This window comes from Pseudophryne corroboree, chromosome 1 (assembly GCF_028390025.1).
Source record: "Pseudophryne corroboree isolate aPseCor3 chromosome 1, aPseCor3.hap2, whole genome shotgun sequence".
Taxonomy (NCBI): Eukaryota; Metazoa; Chordata; class Amphibia; order Anura; family Myobatrachidae; genus Pseudophryne; species Pseudophryne corroboree.
In genome coordinates, this window is record NC_086444.1 from 812,720,093 (window position 1) to 812,743,463 (window position 23,371).

At 45.8% G+C, this 23,371-nt stretch overlaps 1 protein-coding gene across 7 annotated transcripts in view; it reads right to left on the reverse strand.

Moving 5' to 3' along the window:
• The window catches only part of GSTCD (glutathione S-transferase C-terminal domain containing), a 480,201-nt gene that overhangs the window by 283,427 nt on the left and 173,403 nt on the right, over positions 1–23,371 (reverse strand). For all 7 annotated transcript variants that reach the window (XM_063919297.1, XM_063919322.1, XM_063919316.1 and 4 more), the window contains one exon: positions 14,636–14,887. In XM_063919297.1, coding sequence (XP_063775367.1) covers positions 14,636–14,887 — 252 coding nt within the window. The remainder of the gene's footprint in view (positions 1–14,635; positions 14,888–23,371) is intronic.

Genomic DNA, 23,371 nt, shown 5'->3' on the forward strand with positions numbered 1-23,371 from the left:
TTAGGACTCCCAGGATACAAAGGAGAAACTTCCCTACACTCATAATAAAATTTTGAGCCCACTCTGCTAAACCTGAGAACCAATTTCGTGGGTTCAACCATGAGACCCAGCCGGTCAGTTCATTACTCACAGTCGCCAAGGTAAGGTTGTGTTTCCTCCTGAACTCCCACTTCAACTGCAAGATATCGTCCATCTTTTGATCGATAATCTCCGTTGGGTCGTCAGTACTGTTCGTAATATACGTACAGCACTTCACCCCATATTGAGTTGCCAGAGTAACACAGTACCCACCTGTCACGGCTGTGATATAATTTAGGACCATCCTGTGCTGAATTAGTTCCTTCTTGTAAGCTTGTAACTCCCTTCCCGTATACCTGAAGGTGTCGTCATACATCTCAGTGATATTATCTATCAAGTTCGCTAGCGCATGGATATACCTATAATTTATAATTCCTCTGGCAGTACGGGTGATGTCTAATGCGAGAAGGAATTGAATCCCTGTAGATTCGTGGATCAAATCAGAGGCTGTGTGCTCTGTTCTATCTATGAGGTATCTCTTGATAATGTGTTCATAGTGAGTATGAGTATAAGGAGCCTGAGCACTGCGGTGAACGTCTTTCATCTTATCATGGGTTATGGTCATGACCTCTGGTAGTACTCTCCCAATATAACACAATCCCTCTGAGCTCGGGGCAAGCCACTTGTACGCCTTCCTGCCACATATGAAATAGGCATCATCTGGGAGAACATAGGGGACAAAATATGACATCACCATAATACAAACTTTCCAAGTAAAGAAACCTATCCCTAGTTCTCCCATCTGCTCAGTACAAGTATCGGGCTGGATGATATGAGCACAATACCCTGGCGATACTTTTCCAACCCACATGGTCTTGCTTCCATGAGTATACCTATACCGAAAATACCTCCTACTGTTGGCTATTTGGCGTACAAGTTCAGAGTCTATGGGTATCCTATCAGCTCTGTGTGAAAAGGTCATTGTCTTGTTATTCCACGTCACTTCCCAATTTCCCGGTTTTCGGTAATTGGAAATATTGAAACATAATAAGGATCTGTCTACATGATACTGGTGGAGCTTCAAATTAGGGGGCCTAGAAATATTGAATTTCTTGTCCACCGGTCTCCCACCCCGTAATTCGAGTACCTCATCTATTGCTAAAGGGTAAGGTACTAATCCTGACTTGCTCTGACCTTGAGGTACCTGTGAGCACACCCAACATTCTGTCTGGTTTAAGACCTTACCCACTAGTGAGTGGTAATCACTCAACGGATGACGGTCCATGTCAATATTAAGGTTGGACTGACATCTCTGGATGCACCCATCCTCAACTATATTCTCACAATTCCTACAAATGCAATATTCATCAGACAATAACCCCTCACAGTGCCCCCGAGCTCCTTGACTACCAGAGCGCTTACTGATGCCAGCCTTTACCAAAATGATGTGCTGATCCTGAGATCCTACAAATTCGTACTTGCCATCAGAACCCATTCCAGATCCCTGCTCGACCTCTCTGGGACCCTCACAAAAACAAACTGTCCTTATCAAAACCAGAGTTACTAATAGAACCCGAAACGCAATCTCTTGTGATCGATCCATTTCGTTAGGGGAAAGGAAGAAAATAAGAAGGAGAAAAGAAAGGAAAAATGTAGAGGGAGGTGAAAAAAATAAGATTTTACTCACCGGTAAATCTATTTCTCGTAGTCCGTAGTGGATGCTGGGAACTCCGAAAGGACCATGGGGAATAGCGGCTCCGCAGGAGACTGGGCACAACTAAAGAAAGCTTTTAGGTCACCTGGTGTGCACTGGCTCCTCCCACTATGACCCTCCTCCAAGCCTCAGTTAGGACACTGTGCCCGGACGAGCTGACATAATAAGGAAGGATCTTGAATCCCGGGTAAGACTCCTACCAGCCACACCAATCACACCGTATAACTCGTGATACTATACCCAGTTTAACAGTATGAAAACAACTGAGCCTCTCAACAGATGGCTCAACAATAACCCTTTAGTTAACAATAACTATGTACAAGTATTGCAGACAATCCGCACTTGGGATGGGCGCCCAGCATCCACTACGGACTACGAGAAATAGATTTACCGGTGAGTAAAATCTTATTTTCTCTGACGTCCTAGTGGATGCTGGGAACTCCGAAAGGACCATGGGGATTATACCAAAGCTCCCAAACGGGCGGGAGAGTGCGGATGACTCTGCAGCACCGAATGAGAGAACTCAAGGTCCTCCTCAGCCAGGGTATCAAATTTGTAGAATTTTGCAAACGTGTTTGCCCCTGACCAAGTAGCAGCTCGGCAAAGTTGTAAAGCCGAGACCCCTCAGGCAGCCGCCCAAGATGAGCCCACCTTCCTTGTGGAATGGGCTTTTACTGATTTAGGATGCGGCAGTCCAGCCGCAGAATGCGCCAGCTGAATTGTGCTACAAATCCAGCGAGCAATAGTCTGCTTAGAAGCAGGAGCACCCAGTTTGTTGGGTGCATACAGGATAAATAGCGAGTCAGTTTTCCTGACTCTAGCCGTCCTGGAAACATAAATTTTCAAGGCCCTGACTACGTCCAGTAACTTGGAATCCTCCAAGTCCCTAGTAGCCGCAGGCACCACAATAGGTTGGTTCAAGTGAAAAGCTGATACCACCTTAGGGAGAAACTGGGGACGAGTCCTCAATTCCGCCCTATCCATATGGAAAATCAGATAAGGGCTTTTACATGACAAAGCTGCCAATTCTGACACACGCCTGGCTGAAGCCAAGGCCAATAACATGACCACTTTCCAAGTGAGATATTTTAGATCCACGGTTTTAAGTGGCTCAAACCAATGTGATTTTAAGAAACTCAACACCACGTTGAGGTCCCAAGGTGCCACTGGAGGCACAAACAGGGGCTGAATATGCAGCACTCCTTTCACAAACGTCTGAACTTCAGGTAGTGAAGCTAGTTCTTTCTGGAAGAAAATCGTCAGAGCCGAGATCTGTACCTTAATGGAGCCTAATTTCAGGCCCATAGTCACTCCTGCTTGTAGGAAATGCAGAAATCGACCTAGTTGAAATTCCTCTGTTGGGGCCTTTTTGGCCTCACACCAAGCAACATATTTCCGCCATATGCGGTGATAATGCTTTGCAGTTACATCTTTCCTGGCTTTAATCAGCGTAGGAATGACTTCCTCCGGAATGCCCTTTTCCTTCAGGATCCGGCGTTCAACCGCCATGCCGTCAAACGCAGCCGCGGTAAGTCTTGGAACAGACAGGGCCCCTGCTGCAGCAGGTCCTGTCTGAGCGGCAGAGGCCATGGGTCCTCTGAGATCATCTCTTGAAGTTCCGGGTACCACGCTCGTCTTGGCCAATCCGGAACCACGAGTATTGTTCTTACTCCTCGTTTTCTTATTATTCTCAGTACCCTTGGTATGAGAGGCAGAGGAGGGAACACATAAACTGACTGGTACACCCACGGTGTCACTAGAGCGTCCACAGCTATCGCCTGAGGGTCCCTTGACCTGGCGCAATATCTCTCTAGTTTTTTGTTTAGGCGGGACGCCATCATGTCCACCTGTGGCCGTTCCCATCGATTTACAATCAGCGTGAAGACTTCTGGATGAAGTCCCCACTCTCCCGGGTGGAGGTCGTGCCTGCTGAGAAAGTCTGCTTCCCAGTTGTCCACTCCCGGAATGAACACTGCTGACAGTGCTAGTACGTGATTTTCCGCCCATCGGAGAATCCTTGTGGCTTCTGCCATTGCCATCCTGCTTCTTGTGCCGCCCTGTCGATTTACATGGGCGACTGCCGTGATGTTGTCTGACTGGATCAGTACCGGCTGGTGTAGAAGCAGGGATTTTGCCTGACTTAGGGCATTGTAAATGGCCCTTAGTTCCAGAATATTTATGTGTAGGGAAGTCTCCTGACTCGACCATAGTCCTTGGAAGTTTCTTCCCTGTGTGACTGCCCCCCAGCCTCGAAGGCTGGCATCCGTGGTCACCAGGACCCAGTCCTGTATGCCGAATCTGCGGCCCTCTAGAAGATGAGCACTCTGCAGCCACCACAGCAGAGACACCCTGGTTCTTGGAGACAGGGTTATTAGGCGATGCATCTGAAGATGCGATCCGGACCATTGGTCCAACAGGTCCCACTGAAAGATTCTGGCATGGAACCTGCCGAAAGGAATTGCTTCGTAAGAAGCCACCATCTTTCCCAGGACCCGCGTGCAGTGATGCACCGATACCTGTTTTGGTTTCAGGAGGTCTCTGACTAGAGATGACAGCTCCTTGGCTTTCTCCTCCGGGAGAAACACTTTTTTCTGGACTGTATCCAGAATCATACCCAGGAACAGTAGACGTGTCGTCGGAACCAGCTGTGATTTTGGAATATTCAGAATCCAACCGTGCTAGTGTAGCACCTCCTGAGATAGTGCTACTCCCACCAACAACTGCTCCTTGGACCTCGCCTTTATTAGGAGATCGTCCAAGTACGGGATAATTAAAACTCCCTTTCTTCGAAGGAGTATCATCATTTCCGCCATTACCTTGGTAAACACCCTCGGTGCCGTGGAGAGTCCAAACGGCAGCGTCTGGAATTGGTAATGGCAATCCTGTACCACAAATCTGAGGTACTCCTGGTGAGGATAGTAAATGGGGACATGCAGGTAAGCATCCTTGATGTCCAGGGATACCATGTAATCCCCCTCGTCCAGGCTTGCAATAACCGCCCTGAGCGATTCCATCTTGAACTTGAATTTTTTTATGTATGTGTTCAAGGATTTCAAATTTAAAATGGGTCTCACCGAACCGTCCGGTTTCGGTACCACAAACAGTGTGGAATAGTAACCCCGTCCTTGTTGAAGTAGGGGCACCTTGATTATCACCTGCTGGGAATACAGCTTGTGAATTGCCGCTAGCACAGACTCCCTGTCTGAAGGAGTAATCGGCAAGGCAGATTTTAGGAACCGGTGGGGTGGAGACGCCTCGAATTCCAGTTTGTACCCTTGAGATACTATTTGCAGGATCCAGGGATCCACCTGTGAGCGAGCCCACTGATCGCTGAAATTTTTGAGGCGGCCCCCCACCGTACCTGGCTCCGCCTGTGGAGCCCCACCGTCATGCGGCGGACTTGGAAGAAGCGGGGGAGGACTTTTGCTCCTGGGAACCTGCTGTTTGTTGCAGCCTTTTTCCCCTACCTCTGCCTCTGGACAGAAAGGACCCGCCTTTTCCACGCCTGTTTTTCTGAGTCCGAAAGGACTGTACCTGATAAAACGGCGCCTTTTTAGGCTGTGAGGGAACATGGGGTAAAAATGCTGACTTCCCAGCAGTTGCTGTGGAAACTAGGTCCGAGAGACCATCCCCAAATAACTCCTCACCCTTATAAGGCAAAACTTCCATGTGCCTTTTTGAATCTGCATCCCCTGTCCACTGGCGAGTCCATAAGCCTCTCCTAGCAGAAATGGACAATGCACTTATTTTAGATGCCAGCCGGCAGATCTCCCTCTGTGCATCTCTCATGTATAAGACTGAGTCTTTTATATGCTCTATGGTTAGCAGAATAGTGTCCCTGTCTAGGGTGTCAATATTTTCTGACAGGGAATCTGACCACGCAGCGGCAGCACTGCACATCCATGCTGACGCAATAGCTGGTCTAAGTATAATGCCTGAGTGTGTATATACAGACTTCAGGATCGCCTCCTGCTTTCTATCAGCAGGTTCCTTGAGGGCGGCCGTATCCGGAGACGGTAGTGCCACCTTTTTAGACAAACGTGTGAGCGCTTTATCCACCCTAGGGGGTGTCTCCCAACGTGACCTATCCTCTGGCGGGAAAGGGAACGCCATTAGTAACTTCTTAGAGATTACCAATCTTTTATCAGGGAAAGCCCACGCTTCTTCACACACTTCATTTAATTCTTCTGATGGGGTAAAAACTACGGGTAGTTTTTTCTCCCCAAACATAATACCCTTTTTAGTGGTACCTGGGTTTATATCAGAAATTTGTAACACCTCTTTCATTGCTTCAATCATGCAACGAATGGCCTTAGTGGACATTAGACTAGACTCATCGTCGTCGACACTGGTGTCAGTATCCGTGTCGACATCCGCGTCTGCCATCTGAGGTAGCGGGCGTTTTAGAGCCCCCGATGGCCTTTGAGACGCCTGGACAGGCACAAGCTGAGAAGCCGGCTGTCCCGCATTTGGCATGTCGTCAAATTTTTTGTGTAAGGAGTCGACACGTGCACGCAATTCCTTCCATAAGTCCATCCACTCAGGTGTCTGCCCCGCAGGGGGCGACATCCCTTCTATAGGCATCTGCTCCGCCTCCACATCATTATCCTCATCAAACATGTCGACACAGCCGTACCGACACACCGCACACACACAGGGAATGCTCTAACAGAGGACAGGACCCACAAAAGCCCTTTGGGGAGAGAGTGAGAGTATGCCAGCACACACCAGAGCGCTATATAATGCAGGGACTAACTGAATTATGTCCCCTATAGCTGCTGTTATATATACTGCGCCTAAATTTAGTGCCCCCCCTCTCTTTTTTGCCCTTTTCTGTAGTGTAGACTGCAGGGGAGAGCCAGGGAGCTTCCTTCTAGCGGAGCTGTGAGGGAGAAATGGCGCCAGTGTGCTGAAGGAGATAGCTCCACCCCTTTTTCGCGGACTTTTCTCCCGCTTTTTTATGGATTCTGGCAGGGGTAATTATCACATATATAGCCTCTGGGGCTATATATTGTGGTATTTTTGCCAGCCAAGGTGTTTTTATTGCTGCTCAGGGCGCCCCCCCCTAGCGCCCTGCACCCTCAGTGACCGGAGTGTGAAGTGTGTATGAGGAGCAATGGCGCACAGCTGCAGTGCTGTGCGCTACCTTGGTGAAGACTGATGTCTTCTGCCGCCGATTTTCCGGACCTCTTCTTGCTTCTGGCTCTGTAAGGGGGACGGCGGCACGGCTCGGGGACCGAACACCAAGGCCAGTTCCATGCGGTCGATCCCTCTGGAGCTAATGGTGTCCAGTAGCCTAAGAAGCCCAAGCTAGCTGCAAGCAGGTAGGTTCGCTTCTTCTCCCCTTAGTCCCTCGCTGCAGTGAGCCTGTTGCCAGCAGGTCTCACTGTAAAATAAAAAAACCTAATTATATACTTTCTTTTTAGAAGCTCAGGAGAGCCCCTAGTGTGCATCCAACCTCGGCCGGGCACAAAATCTAACTGAGGCTTGGAGGAGGGTCATAGTGGGAGGAGCCAGTGCACACCAGGTGACCTAAAAGCTTTCTTTAGTTGTGCCCAGTCTCCTGCGGAGCCGCTATTCCCCATGGTCCTTTCGGAGTTCCCAGCATCCACTAGGACGTCAGAGAAAAGAAAGTGGTACGACAACCGTTCTAGCTCTTGTTACTCTCTATGCTCAGATGCCCTTCAACAGTCCTGCCTCTCAACTTTCCCGGAACAAATACTCTAGTGTCTCTTTGCTTTGCTCTTTGGACACACAGTTCACTTTGCTCTTTGAACACACAGTTACCAAACCACAAAAACTTGATGAAACTGCACGAGTTCTCTCCGGGTCAGCGACCTGCTTGCAGTGGGACGAGTGGATCCACGTCTCTCTTTCGGCGACCTTCAATGCTGTTGTGCTGGTTAACAAGACTTGATATGGTCCTTCCCACCTGTCTATGAGGCAACCTGAGCGTAAGAAATTTCGAATCATCACATAATCCCCAGGTTCAATGTCATGACAATTACTGTTCGGTAAGTCAGGAATCACCAGCTTTAAATTTCTCTGTTGATTTCTCAGCTGCTGGCTCATCCCAACCAAATATTTCACAGTCACTTCATTATTACATTTCAAATCATCCTGGGGGTCTATCATTACATGAGGTTGTCGACCAAAAAGGATTTCAAAGGGTGATAGGTTAAGGGGAGACCTGGGAATGGTTCTGATGCTGTACAACACTAGTAGCAAAGCTTCTGGCCACGACAATCCAGTTTCAACCATTAATTTGCTCAGCTTGTTCTTAATAGTGCTATTCACTCTCTCCACCTTTGCATTCGCCTGTGGACGGTACGGAGTATGCAGCTTGCTATTAATTCCCATCAGATTGCACATGACCTGAAAGACTTCACCTGTAAAATGGGTACCCCTATCACTTTCAATTATTCTAGGGATACCATATCTACACACAAATTCCTGCACAATTTTCTTTGCAGTGAACGTAGCAGTATTTGTGGCAGCAGGGAACGCTTCTACCCCATTTGAAAATACGTCAATACAAACTAACACATATTTTAAATTCCTACAGGGTGGTAACTGTATGAAATCGATTTGTATTACCTGAAAAGGACCGTCTGTCGGAGGGATATGGGATGGCTCTGTTGGTATTGACTTTCCAATATTCTTCCTCAAGCAAGTAAAACATGTCATTGCTCTCTTACCTGCATGAGAAGAGAATCCTGGCGCACACCAGTAGGCTCTCACCAGCTTACACATACCCTCTTTACCCAGATGAGTCAGACCGTGTGCCGCCTCAGCTAAGCTTGGAAGATATGCTCTGGGGGCTACTGGCTTACCTTGTCCACCTGTCCACAGTCCCGAGGATTCCTGGCCATATCCCTTTGACCTCCAGACTGCCATTTCCTGTAATGAACATAAATCTTGCATTTCGATGTGTTTAACTGTTGTGTATTATCAGTTGTGTGAAGTAAATCATCCGTGGAAAGTGAAAAGAGAGGGGAAATAATAAAAAGAAAATTTGTCAGATTTGCGTTCACCATCAGGCTGTCACACCATCATGCATATCGGTGTCTATGCACAGTCTTCCTTCACCAGTATTCTCATTCTCCACCCTTTGTGCATGACCAGGCACACTGCGTAAATACTGGTGTCCCTATGCTGGTAAGATATACTGGATTTGGGCAGAGCTCTGAAAGACCGAGTAGGCATGTGGCATTTGAACTATAATCCTGTCAGTGAACGTAAGAGATGAAGAGGAAACTTTGAAGACAAATCACATAGAGTTTAGTAACAGATAAGTTTGTAGAGGCAAATAATTTTTTTACAAAATTTGACATCTGGATTGGGCACTACGGGGGAATGATTCTCTACTCGGTCTGCTCCCCTAAAAGAAATTCTGTGTGTGTTATCTCTCTACTGGGACTATCCCAGCAATCAATCCAGTGTCCTGTCCATTCTAAGTTCATAAGGAACCCGGTATCTTTGAGATAATTTCCTCTACCTGTGATGGACATGCATCTAGAACCGTGAAATGCAACGTTAGTCTTCGTGGGTATCCCACATACTTTGTGCTTTCTGGGTGGGAGCACTCTATATGTATACCATCTCTAACAAAACTCCTGTTAAGTTAATTAGAGGTCACTTCTGTTAGAGAGAGAAGCAGAAGTTTTAGAGACCTCCTTCTAACCCCAGTAAGTTCTGTCAAAAGAGTAAAGTTGCATTTTTTCTGTTCTTCCCATTAACCGAATGTGTGTTTTCTATATAGCTCGTGATTCCATACTATATGTCCCTTGATCCCGTCTATGTGTTTAATAGCGTGGCTTGTTTTCTCTGTCTAGGGGTCTATATTGGCTATGTGTTCTACTACTCCTACAATCTCTGGCAACATGCCCTTCCTTCCTACAAGTGTAACATATCCTAGGTCCTTTCTTACTATCCGTGTTTTGGGGTTTAGGTTGATGAGACTTTGGTGTAAGAGCCTGTATTCTTTCAATCCTCAGCCTCTCCTCCTGCAGTTCTCTACGCCTAGCAATATTCTTATGGTGTTCAATCGCGCACTCTCTAAGGCAAGCTACTGTGGCCCCTCTCCAATCAGGCAAAAATGTTTGTACCCTGTCCCTTACTGTCTTATTGAGTCCGTCCATTAGCACAGAAACAGAGACTTCCCTATAATTCGCATCGTTCCCTGTATCTGATACCCCAATGTATCTATCCATTCTTTGCAGGGCCCGATGGAAATATTCAGATGTCATTTAATTTTCCCTCTGTTTTATGAAGAAAATTCTTCTCCACTCAATGGGGAAACACAGCTCTAGTTGCCTATTAATTAGTTCTATATTTTCCTGATTGTTTCTGTCAGTCATAAGACTATCCGACTCTAATCTACAATCAGTGATAAAAAAAATTTGTGGCAATATTAGGGGGTAGGCACGCTTTCAAAAATATCCGCCAGCGTTTGTTTGTCGGTTCATACGCATTACCCAGATCTCTGATAAATTTCTGACATCTGGCTAAATGCTTCCGAGGGTCGGGGAATTCTGAAATGATTGATCGCAGCTCATCTCTGGGCCACGGGCAATACATTGCATTATTCCTGGTGAGGACTACTCCCTGACTATCGGTTCCCCCATTGGGAGTTACTATTTCCAAGACAGGGTGTAATTCTACCATTCCGTTCCTAATCTGTTTACTGTGAGGTGTTGTTGTCTCTGTGCAATGAACGGTCTCACACTTACCGGTAGCTGTGACCTCACTAGTTCTTTCATTGGGGAATATTGTTACTGCTCTACCTGGTTGGACAGGCCCCACCTGAGTGTCCTGCAAAGTGACTGCTTGGAGGAGAGCTGGAATTTGGCTGGATCCTTCATCTTCCTGTGACCTATAACCTTGAAAAGACTTCAAAACAGGATACATCTTGCAAAAATTAGGGTTAATACATTGTTTTTGCATACTACTATCATTTACGGATATACCATTGACTGTAGCCATCTCTTCCCCTTCGACCTGTGTCGACACTGGTGTGTTTGTGTTCTCATTCCCGCTAGGTTTTGAACCTGTTTTGCGAATTTGTTCTCTTTGCATATCCCCCTCCTGTTGCCATAATTTTAAACAATCATTATGTCTAATCCTTTGTTTTCTGAATTTAAGAAGACATATTCTACTGCTTACATTCTGCAGTACCTCTGGTGCAAAGCTGCCCACCCTAGGGAATGGTTCCCTATCATTGTTAGTCATACATACCCACTCATTGCATCCACAATTCTACCTGACCCCTGTCTAAACGTCTCTTACTTGAGCAACTGGCTCCCATATTTGTGGGTCTCTTCTAATAATTTTTAAAAATTCCCACAAACACCAAAATACTCAATATAAGTAGACGGTGGAAGTATACCCGTGCGCCTTCCACTCGCTCTCGCCCACGCTGGCCAGTACAACGATACACTGTTGGTAGCGGATCGCAATGTACCCAATTTAGGGCTCCTATCAGACCTTACACCGTAATTTCTTTCGGTGGAAGTTCTGTTTGGAATATTTTCCTGAGAGAGGCAGCGAAAATTTCCTTTTTGGTATCTTTCAACTGGAATTGTTTGTAGGGTGAAAAACAGAGAAATTAGATAACTATCTTTCACCCTTTCCAGTGAAGCCCACCAGGGAGATTTCCCGAAGTTATCAAAGAAAAACCCTTTGTCTATACAATCACGTCTGCGTATGCTCTTCCACAGCGCATATGACAATAATATCACGTTGCGCTGTGCAGAACAAATGGACATGTGATGCAATAGCACAGCCTATAGATACTAGTTATCTATATGCCCTACGATTGCTGTAGACCACCTAGCCTAGACCACTAAGAGTTGTATGGGATACCACTCAGTCCACTAAGACCACCTAGTTAATAACGCAGGGTTGCGAACCCTACGCCACCGGGTCTCTACTAACCCAGTGTGTCCACCTAGACCACCTAGCTGTGTCCACCTAGACCACTTCAGTTCTTGGGTTCAGTATCCACTCACTCCTGCATTCGCTCACTCAAATACACTTTATTTTTCTGTACAGAAAATTAGGATTCATTCAAGTTGGCAGCTTTACCCCCAGAGGCAATTTACATTTTTTTTTATTTATACTAAATTTTGTTTTTAGAAACCGGGTAGTTTGGTGCTATTGTAGCGTGGCTACTGTCCCGCCTTTTAACTAAGCGAAACTATCGCGTGGTTTTATTATGCGCGCACAACCCTACGCAAGCTTGCGTAATTACGCAACCGTGCGTACCTCTATGCCACGTGTACGTTTTTGTACGCTGTCCTCACGTTCCGTACCACGTATACCAATGTGCGTACACAGTAAAACAGATCACACAACTTCTATAAATGTGAGCAATAAAACTACTATTGCTCACTAAACACAACACAGTTTCTTTCTGTATAAACCTTTACAACTAGGCCAGACTGTGTTTGTGCTTTACACTTACTTCCTTAAACATTAATTTTAGTTTTAACTATATAGCAACAAATATCTCCGGTTTTACACAGGTCTAGATGAATCTGGCAATCTGAATGTTATGGCAACAATGTGAGAGAGTATGCAAAGTATGGGTGCCCTTTTGTGTACGCTTTTGGCGGCAAAAATTTTTTCACAGATTTTAAAAAGCTTTTTTCCTGTTGTACTACGGGTTCTACTAGCACCTCTACAAACCATACAGAGCAGACGCCATCTAATCAGCATACAAGTAGGGTTCTCAGTGTCTCCAACGACCACGAAAGGGTTACGTAGGATACTGTCCTGTCCACCCTTTGCTGATAGATAAAGTCTGCTGTGACCTGTTAGGTAGTAAGAATGTGGAAAACCGGAGAAGCCCCCAATTGATAATGTTGAAAATATCCTTAGGAAAGAAAGCTCTACCTTAAACACACCTTAAATACACTTTACCATGGAGTCGCTGCGGCCGCTGTACTTAACACACTCTGCGCACTTTGTACGCTATTAGCGTACAAAGTCCCGTACTGAGTACGGACTTCGCGTACAAACGCCGAGCTGACGGTACAAAGTACTCACAGCGCGTATACACCCAGAGATACACCACAAACCCTGAACAGTTATGCAATGCAATGAAAATACGCTTTAAACCTTAGCAGGGCAATGAAGACACGACACCAATTGTGATTTTACCGCTGGGTTCCGACACCACAGTGGATTATTGCTGAAAGGGGGTTACAATACAAATAATACAATACAATATAACAGAGTAAATGGCTACATTCAATGGTACATACGTGAGTGGACAAGCTTGCGCAACCCGGACGGTCCTCGGTCATCTGATAGATAACTTTGTGAGTCTTGTGTCTGACCAGGCCTGCAGCAGCTCTCTTTATACAATTCTTCCAAAAAGCAATACAATAGATACTGTAATCTCTTTGTCCATTGGACACAGGAATGCACATTTACAGTACAGGAGAGGTCATAGGTCGGCGATGTCTTTCCCAACTGCTCTTGTGGGTGGTCTCCTCTGGATTCCCGCCGCATACATAATGTACAGTAAATACAGTTTATATCTATATTCTGCTCCTGCACATAACTATCCGGAGGAACATGCAATCTTTCTCAAACCAACACTGGAATGTTACCCTTAAAATACCCTTCAGCTGGATACCAAACACCACCTTATAACCTTGTTCTGTCCCCTCCTATTCTGTAAAGGTGAATCCGTTTGTTCTGAAACCATTTAAACTGTTGTAACTTGCTGCTGTGGTGCAGGGAGGCTGTGTGTACATTGTGCACTATTTGGATTAAATATGTAATGTGTTTTGATAGCCTTCCATGCCTTCACAAACTCTACCGCAAATACCCATACCACGCGCTAATGCGCAGGACCGCGGGAGCGACCATACGCAAATTGCGAATATGTGCACGCACAGCAGTGCAAGTACGCGCACGGAGGCCATCTGTGTGCATATTGTACGTCATGTGTGTACTGTAATATTTTTTCGACTTTGACATGTGACAGCTGGAATGGGAGGATGGTGAGACTTTACTGCAGTGTTTCTCAACCACGGTCCTCAAGGCACACTAACAGTGCAGGTTTTAGTGATATCCAGGCTTTAGCACAGGTGACGTAATTAGTAGCTCAATTATTTTGATTTAACCATCTGTGCTGAAGCCTGGATATCACTAAAACCTGCACTGTTGGTGTGCCTTGAGGTCCGCGGTTGGGAATGCCTGCTTTACTGGGTATCCGTTCGGCAGGTCAACCCTACAAAGGTCGACAGTCACTAGGTCGACCACTATTGGTCGACATTGACATGGTCAACGGTCGACACATGAAAATGGTCGACACAGGACATGTCACCACATGAGAAGGTCGACATGGTTTTGTTTGTTTTTTAAAATTGATTTTGAACTTTTTCATACTTTACCATCCACGCGGACTATGATTGGGAGTAGTAACCCATGACGAGCACAGCGAGGCACCTTGCCCGCAGCATGGCGAGCGAAGCAAGCCATTCAAGGGGATGCGGTACACTCATTGGGGTTGCTGGTCATGTTACGGAAAAAATGACAGCAAAAACTGTTAAAAAATCCATGTCAACCTTTTCATGTGTTGACCTGTCCCGTGTCGACCATTTTCATGTGTTGACTATTTTTCCATGACATGGTCGACCATTCATACCAGAACCATTCACAGTACACAGAGCATAGAGAGCTCGGAGGGGCAACCTCTGCTCCCTGCATCATGTGTCATGTGATTGTTAGTCATGGTAGCGCATGACCCCGTGGAAAATTGCAAATCATTAATTGCAGCCTGTAAAAAAATCAAACCAAGGAAGCCTGCCACAGTTATTTATGTTAAAAACACAGTTCATTTTTTTCATTATATAGTTCCTTTAGGGTTTAAGATTTTAAATTCCTTACTTTGAGCTTTGTCATGGTTGGTCTGGGGCCTCCTAAAAAATGTTTTTCTGGTAAAACGTTTTCTTCTGCATCTGCTTTGCATGACAGTGGCTGTTGTATATGTTGTGTAGGCACATCAGGGAATTGGAGAAAGGTAATATTGCAAGCTGTAGCTGCACTACACACACCCGGCACCTGCTGGACACGTTTATACCAACCAGTTATTAGAGGAAGCTCATAGGTCTTCTCTGGTGATACTTTGTGGAGAGCAACCTACAACAAAAATATAGATTATTCGTTGACACATTTACATATATTTCTCATCTCTTATCTTCTATACTTATACTATCTGCTCCACAATATCCTACTAGCAACTTAAATGATCTAAAGGCATGACATATAAATAACCCATTTATTTTTTAGGCAGAATAGAACAGGCCAAGGCTTTACCAGAGAAATAGATGTTATTTTGGAGTCCCATGCATAAAATACGCAATATAACAGTTAAAGAAAATGCCCCTGTAATTCCTTATACTACCATACTGCCCCTTGCCTTCTGTCACCCAAAGAATTGTGCAGCAGTGCTCCTCGCAGTGACAGTAAGAAGGAGTACTTAGTGCACATCTGTGTGTCTGTCACTATAATCCAAGCAGCAGCAAGTATACACGTGCTTTCCCTTCTGGTTATCTGCTCTTCTGGGTAACGGGTTTCCGGATAAATAATGACCATACCTTTATTGTTAACATGTTATATACAGAATATAGAATATACTTTCATCATCAAACATGTCTGTTCCATAAATATAGCTATTTGTCATAAGTAATAGCAAAGTGGTTTGATTATATAAAGGGTCGGGTGTAATGGCGCCCAAGTTTGGCAGTCGTGTGGGATGCTGGCCGAACTCGGACATTTTTTTAAAGGGGCAATCATGTACAAGGCTAAATCATGCCATGTACATGATTGCCCCTTTAAAAAAAAGGTCTGAGTTTGGCCAGCATTCCGCATGGCCGCCGAACTCTGGCACTATTACATCCGGCCCAAAATGTTAACATAAGTTCTAAAATCAAGAAACTGGATGCCTACTACAACAAAATACAGTATATGATGGTAGCATAATTTGTTAGAACACAGAAATCTTTGTGCACATCAAAACCTGTGGAAAGTGAAAAGACACATACTAAGGATAATGAAGCTGTGCAAGTCATAATACGGTGTGGGTATTCCTAGGCGCTGCAATGCATTTACTAAGTAAGAGAAGTACTTGGAAAGCATCAATCTGGCTTGGCATCATGTGATGTGGAGTGAGGTCTTCACATATCAGTGACATTGCCTGCTAGTAAAGATATGATAATTACGTAAAGAGCCTCTTGACATATCTGAAACTAGAGCTGCTTATTATTCTGACATTTCAGCTAGGTGTATATTTCCAGATGGAATGAGTATGAATGGGAAAACGAGTTCTTTCATTTCTTATTCACAATTAAAGGCATACAGTTTTGGAGAAAAAAATGTTTTGCAATTCACTAATACATTGTATTGCCTATCCAAGCAGTTTCTAATATTAACTATTGTGTGTTTACTGTGGTCAATTTACAGCAACAAGCATACTATTAATTTATAATCCTTTACAAAATGATATGAGAGAAAATGCTGTGCTTACATCTGTAATTGCATTAACATTATTTCTATTGACACACTGATAGAAAAATCTGCAATGTTCAGAATTTAGGAATCACGTGGGCACATTTATCAGTCAGCTTTTCTTTTAACAAGAGATTTTTATATACCCATAATGAGAGGTGCTACCATGTTGATACTTGTAGTCCCACAAAGAACAAAGAGAAAATGCAAGTGCCCACTCTAAATACTAAACACTGCTAATCTGAATAATTATAATAAAACTGCAATATAACAGAGTAAAATTAAGGTGCTTAGCATAATTTTGCCCAAAAATATGGCTTCACCTACTGCGACCAGGTGACCTCATCTGGTGGGTCCCTAACATTCCTAAGGATTACGTCCATAGCATGGGACCCCCCGAGGCAGCACAAGCTAACTGCCCCAAGGCAGCACACTAGTGAGAGGCAGCAGTGTGTTAAAATGTGGTACATTAGCATACCTCCCAACATGACCCTCTCCAAGAGGGACAGAATGCTCTGCTCCTGGACTTTTCTCTTAATTTATGATTGCCATCACCTGTGCTGAAACACCTTTCTTATCCATGAACCTGTTCAACACAGGTGCAGATAATCATTCATTGAGAAAAAAATCCAGAAGCAGAGCATTGTGTCCCTCCTGGAGAGGGTCATGTTGGGAGGTATGCATTAGTAAGAAGTAGAAACTATATGCCTGGAGTGTTACATAGGTGAGAGGTAATAGTTAGGGTGTTAAAAAGTGTTACATTGGTAAAAAAACAAACAAACAAAAAAAACAATTTAGGTGTAAAAAAAGTGTTATAGGCCCTACACACTGGCCGATTTTCTGAAAGATATGAACGATCTCGTTCATAAATGAACGAGAACTCGTTCATATCTTTCAGTGTGGAGACTCCAGCGATGAACGATGCGCGGCCCCGCGCTCGTTCATCGCTGGTCTCCCGTCGGCTGTGCATGCAGGCCAATATGGACGATCTCGTCCATATTTGCCTGCACTTCAATGCAGCCGCGTGACGGGGGGAGTGAAGAAACTTCACTCCACCCGTCACTGCCCCCCCGCCGCCGGGTCGCTCGTCGGCCGTTTCAGCCGTCGGGCACCTCGGCGGCGCATCGTCTAATGAGTAGGGGCCCTTAGATTAAGTGTTACAATTTGATGCCCCAAAGCAGCCAGACCACAACAACCCATGAGGCCACACACCCCGAACTCATCCCTAAAACTGACAAATTTTATAATTTTATTCAGGATTTACCATTTATAGTGACTTTCCAAAATGTAATCTGCAAATGTTAGAAATCCATGCAAATTAAAAATACCCTTGCGCAGATGGGAGGGGTGCTAATCCAAGATGAAGGAGTCTACACCTACAACATACTTGCCTACCTGACCCTCTCCATGAGGGAGAAAATGCTCTGTTCCTGAACTTTCCTGGTAATGTATGATTGCCATCACCTGTGGTGAAACACCTTTCTTATCAATTAACTAGGTCACCACAGGTGATGGCAATCATACATTACCAGGAAAGTCCAGGAACAGAGCATTTTCTCCCTCATGGAGAGGGTCAGGTAGGCAAGTATGACCTACAAGTGTGCAATGTACAGATTAGATGTGTCCACTTTTATCTAGCCTCCCTGCATTTTAAACAGTCCTGATAGCCATGCCATGCTGAGAGTCTTTATGTGAGACTTTTTTCATAAAAATGCTTCTAATTCACAAACAATGTGAATATTATGCATAAGCAGCTTACGCTGATTAAAATGATATGTGACATGGATGTATCTGCATACTAAATGCTACGTTAACAGTGTTTTCAGATGCAGACGCACACAGAATATAGGCATGCCGCATCTAATTTTAATTAGCAGAGCTTGTTTGTGCATTCTATTTGCATAGCGATCTGTATAATAAACATTTTTGTCAAAAAAGATGCCAGACGCTAACAGAGTTGCACAGGATCTGTCAGATCACTCACGCCAGACATCTCCCGCCACATGGCGTATTGAAGCAAGATGCATGAGGACACATCTGCACACAATTTCAATTTAGAGTACATTTGGGGGGGGGGGGGCTTCATCTGCACACCCTAAATCAAAACATAATAAGTGTTCGGGGGGGGGGGGGGTGTTGTTGTTTTCCATTAGCATGGGTTTCTAACACTTGCAGACAGCACGTTGGAAAGGTACTATGAATGGTAAGCCCCGATTAGATTGATAAAATTTGTCAGTTTTAGGGATGAGTTCAGGGCGTGGGGCTAACTGGGTTGGTGTGGCCTGGCTGCTTTGGGGCATCATATTGTGACACAGGAAAGACAATTCCCTGGTTCACATAGAAAACAAAAAACAACCTTCGGATAGGGAATATACAGAAAACCACACTATCGTCATGGAAAATGAGAAATGGCAATCTTCAAGACAAAGCACCCAGCTGCAGAACACACCGAGCCAATGGCAATAATAAGAAAAAGACAGCTTCCAATTAACAAAGACAAAGCCCTAGGCTTGAACCCCGAGATTGTTAGGGACCTGCAGAATAGTGGGGTCCCGTGACGGAGGCTGCAGGCTTAAATGCATTGATCAATACATGAACTAAAACGCCACTGGTTATTGTTATGCAAAAAGCAGCATATTGCTAATTTTATTATTATTATTCAGTAATGTTTGTATAGTGCACCAGCACTCTCTCCGTATGTAGCACTACAGGTCTCAGCTGTGTGCAGTCTAGGGCCCCCTTTCCCTAATTAACAAACTGAAGAAGCATGTTTGAGAGCACAGAAGACAAGGTTAAGATCCTACGGAGCCAACGGCGGATGAAACGTCGATTGAAGCCGCATCACACCTTGTGAAAAGGTCATAAACTTTGGAAGCAAGGCGCTGCTGAAAAAAATCAACAGAGCCGAATTCTGCACCTTCAAGGAACAAAGCAATAAACCGGCCTCCAAACCACCCTGAAGGAAGGCCAAGAAACATGGAAGGCGAAACCTGTAAGTATGAACGCCATGCTGTTCATATCACAAGATGTAGATCCTCCAGACCCTGTGATAAATGCGCAATCAAACTGGTTTCCAGGTCCATAACTTAGTAAGAACCACTGAAGGAGAGAAGCCCTTCACTTTCAAGAGTCCCGCCTCAAAAGCCATTGCTGTTAAAGCCAATCAAGAAAGGCCCTCGTGCAGAAATGAACCTTGCAGGAGTCAATTTGTCCGTAACTGAAAATGCCACCAAGGGCCTATCGACAGCTTGAGAATGTTGGCGTACCAGGACTTGCGCGCCCAGTCCAAAGCTACCAGAATCACCATGACCCATTGAGCCTGGATACGCTTGAGGATCAGGGGGAAAAAAGAGAAGCTAGCTGGAAGGACCACAGAACCATCATGGCATCCACCGCAAATGCCATTGGGTCCCTGGACCACGCACAAAACCTTGAAGTTGTGTTGGAAGGCCAAGACGTCTACTTCCGGAAGACCCCACTTCCAAACCAACTGTTGAAAGACCGGATGGAGTGAACACTCCCCTGGGAGAATGTGGCTCTGCTGAGAAAGTCCACCTCTCAATTCTACATGACCGGTATGAACACTGACGAGATTGATGGACCAAAAGCCTCCGCCCAGAACATAATACGTGCTGCCTCTTCCCACGCATTCTTGGTGCTGCCCTGGTGATTTACATATGCCACCGCCTTGGCGTTATCCAATTGAATCTGAACCGGCCAGCTATGACTGACTGGGTTCCCACTAGAGCTATATAGACGGATCGGAGTTTGAGCACATTGATCAGCAGAACCACCTCCCTTGAAGACCAAAGAGACTGCGTCCATGGTCACAATAACCCAAGCTGGGTTGACCAAGGATCGGCCCAGGAGCAGGTCGGAGGCATTTTGCCGGCCGTCAGGATACGGATACCGGAATTCTGACACCTGGTGAAATACCGTCTGTCAGAATCCCAACCGCCGGCTGGAATCCCTACTCAGGTGGTGGTCCACGCCACCACCCGCAGTGGGCCCAAAGCATGGGGACACGCTGTGCTCACCACCAGTATTCTGGCTGTCGGGATCCTGGCGTCAATGTCCTGACGCCAGGTACGAAGATACAGGATCTGCCGGAAGGAGACGTTTGGCTTCCGAACAAGGAAGAGTAGAATCCCCGTTTCTGTTCTCTCACTGGAACTGGAGCAATAATCCATTTGTACTGGAGAGCCAACACAGACTGGGCAAAGGCACCTCTCTTCTCCACATTCCGGGGAAAAGCTGTGGCAAAAAAACGTTGAGGAGAATCCCTGATGTCGATTACATAACCCCTGGAAATGACACCCATCACCCAGGCATCCAAAGACGACCCCACCCATTGGTCTGTGAACAGGAATAGGCGGCCGCCCACCCCTTACTGGAATATATGTGGAAAGACCCCGTCAGGCGCAAGATTTCTCATGAGCCTTGGCTCCCAAGCTCCTGTTAGCCCTTAGGGACCAAACCCCTGCTGGGAAAAAATCAACCCCTGGTGGGATTCCTCTAGAGGGCGTGATGAGCAAAAACACACAAAACTGCAAACCCGCTGCTTGAGGGTGAGCCCCAGAAATAAAGGTGCATTTCCCACTAGTGGCCTGTGTAAAAACAGCTTCCAACTCAGGCTTAAACAGAACGCCCTCCCACCTCCCAAAGAAAAATGCCTACAATGACCGCTTGAAGTCAGAATCCACCACATGGCTGCAGCTGTAGCAGATAGCCGGTGTACCACCTGAGCCCTGTCCTGCACGGCCTCGCAAACATACTCTGCAGCACCTCAGATTTGCTCTGTGAGATCCAACAATGAAACCTGGAAGGAAATAATCCTGAAGGCCAGCGACAAGTTTGTAGGCTCAAGTCTCCATGGCTCGGGCCACCCACGCCAAGGCCAATAAAGAGGGGGAAAAAAACAAACCAGAACCCAGAAAAATCGATTCAAGACAACCCTCAAGTTTTTTGTCTAAAGGATCTTTAAAGGATTCAGAAAACCGCACAGAAAGCGCAGTTTGTTTAGCTAAGCGAGCCACTGGGTCATCCATCCAAGAGACCACCTCCTTTAAAATCTCATTCTCCTCCTCTTCCAAATCCAAGAAGTCCCCCTAGATTTCTGGAAGATGTTGTACGTCTTGCGCAAGCAAGAGTCCTAAAAAAAAAAACCCTCCAAAAAGTGGAAATCCTCTCAAAAATAGAAGCTGTACGCTCCATGGTGCACAGCCTGGTAATTCTGGCATTGGCTGAGAGACCGCCCCATCTAAAGGAAGGGAAGGAAGCCCCTACAAGGGTAAAACAGTCACGACTGTAGCCCTAAGTTGATTCTCCACCTGAAGTGCCATTAACTGCTAACTGCATCAAATAAGCTTAAGACCAGCCCAGTGCCCTAGCCCATGCCAGCTTGGCCACGGCAAAGGCCGTTCGTCCTGATGCCTGCGCGTCATTGGGCCCCGCCTGACAGTCCACGCATAGTGCCCCAGAGTCCTGCTGTCCACACAGCAGTTTAAACTGATACTGAGCAAAAACTACCGGCCATTGCTGTGTCTACCATATAGCCCTGCTCTGTGCAGTGCTGAGGAGCACACACTGGGAAACAGCAAAGAAAAGAAAGCAAAAGGGTACTTAGCCTACCAGGAGAGACAAAACCCCAAGCTGCAGAGGAAAGGGACTAATGGTGCCAGCGTATGTGTGTGTGTGTGTACTGTCAGTAGAGACATCCAGACATGCACAGTAATGGCTGCCCAGCCAACACACTGTAACTGCAACACAGCAGGGGGCAGACCAGCTGGGATAAGCTCTGCTCCCTCCGCTGAGAACATCCACTCTTCTGCACCCAGTCTAGCTGGAGAAACTGTGGGACTGCCCAACAACACAGGCTTCTGGAGCATGCACACAATGCACAATGGTGAGGGAGCAGCAGCAGGAGACCCAGCAAATAAATAGTCCAGCCATCCAGGACCAGAGTAACTTCCCAGCACCCTCCAAAAGGGTGAGGGTGCCCCAGTCCCTGGGTCCAGCTGGTCAACTACACACATAGTCTCACGGCAAGCTTGCCGCTGACTCCCTGCAGCAATCCTATGGTGTGTTGGCAGAAACAGCGCATAGAACCTAGCTAAAACAAAACATAATCATTACAAAGCAGTAGCTAAAATGCTGCAAACATGCCCAACTCCGACGAGCACTTAACAGACATTGGCATTCGGGAGCTACTGACTTAAAGTTATAGTACTAAAGTGCCAGCTCCTGCTCACCCAGCGGCAACCCCATGGTCTTGTGTCCCCCAGCAGAGACGAAAGAGGTGTGCATAGATGACCAACTGTTGCCAAAATGCTCTATTGACACAAATTCCTTCTCTGCCCAGGAAGCACCCATTGCTCCATAATGCAATATACTACCTTTAAGTACAGTAAATTACTTTCATTTTGTGCAATATATGTGACCTGAATGTACTGTAGAAGATCTGAGCTCATTGGGGAAAACCATGGATACTCCACTGTTATTGTAGTACTTGAAGAGTACAGTTGGCATGCTCTGCATGGCAAGAAGGGAAACCACATAACCCAGACTGAACTGCCACCTTGTTTTGTCTTATTTTTGAGGCTTCAAGTAATGGCTACAGCACCACTCAGAGAATATAAATTACAACAGTGCAACTTGACATATTCTAACTAATATAAATAAGTTGCCCTATATTAGGAAGAATACAGAGCAATAAACCAAAAAACTAAAAATAGGACTTTGGTACCTACCGGTAAATCCTTTTCTCGTAGTCAGTAGAGGATACTGGGGTCTACATTAGTACCATGGGGTATAGACGGGTACACCAGGAGCCATTGGCACGTTAAGAGTTTTAGAGTGTGGGCTGGCTCCTCCCTCTATGCCGCTCCTACCAGACTCTGTCTAGAAACTGTGCCCGAGGAGACAACATACTTTGAGAGAAGGATTATACACAGATAGTGGTGAGATTCATACCAGCTCACACATACAAGGCACATCGAGACAACTAGCTTGAACTACTCAGCAACCGCTGAAACATTACTTACCAAGTAACAATGCAGTACTCAACTAAAAAGAAGTTTTACTGAACCAAATAACATTTGCAGGAAAACAAAGCGC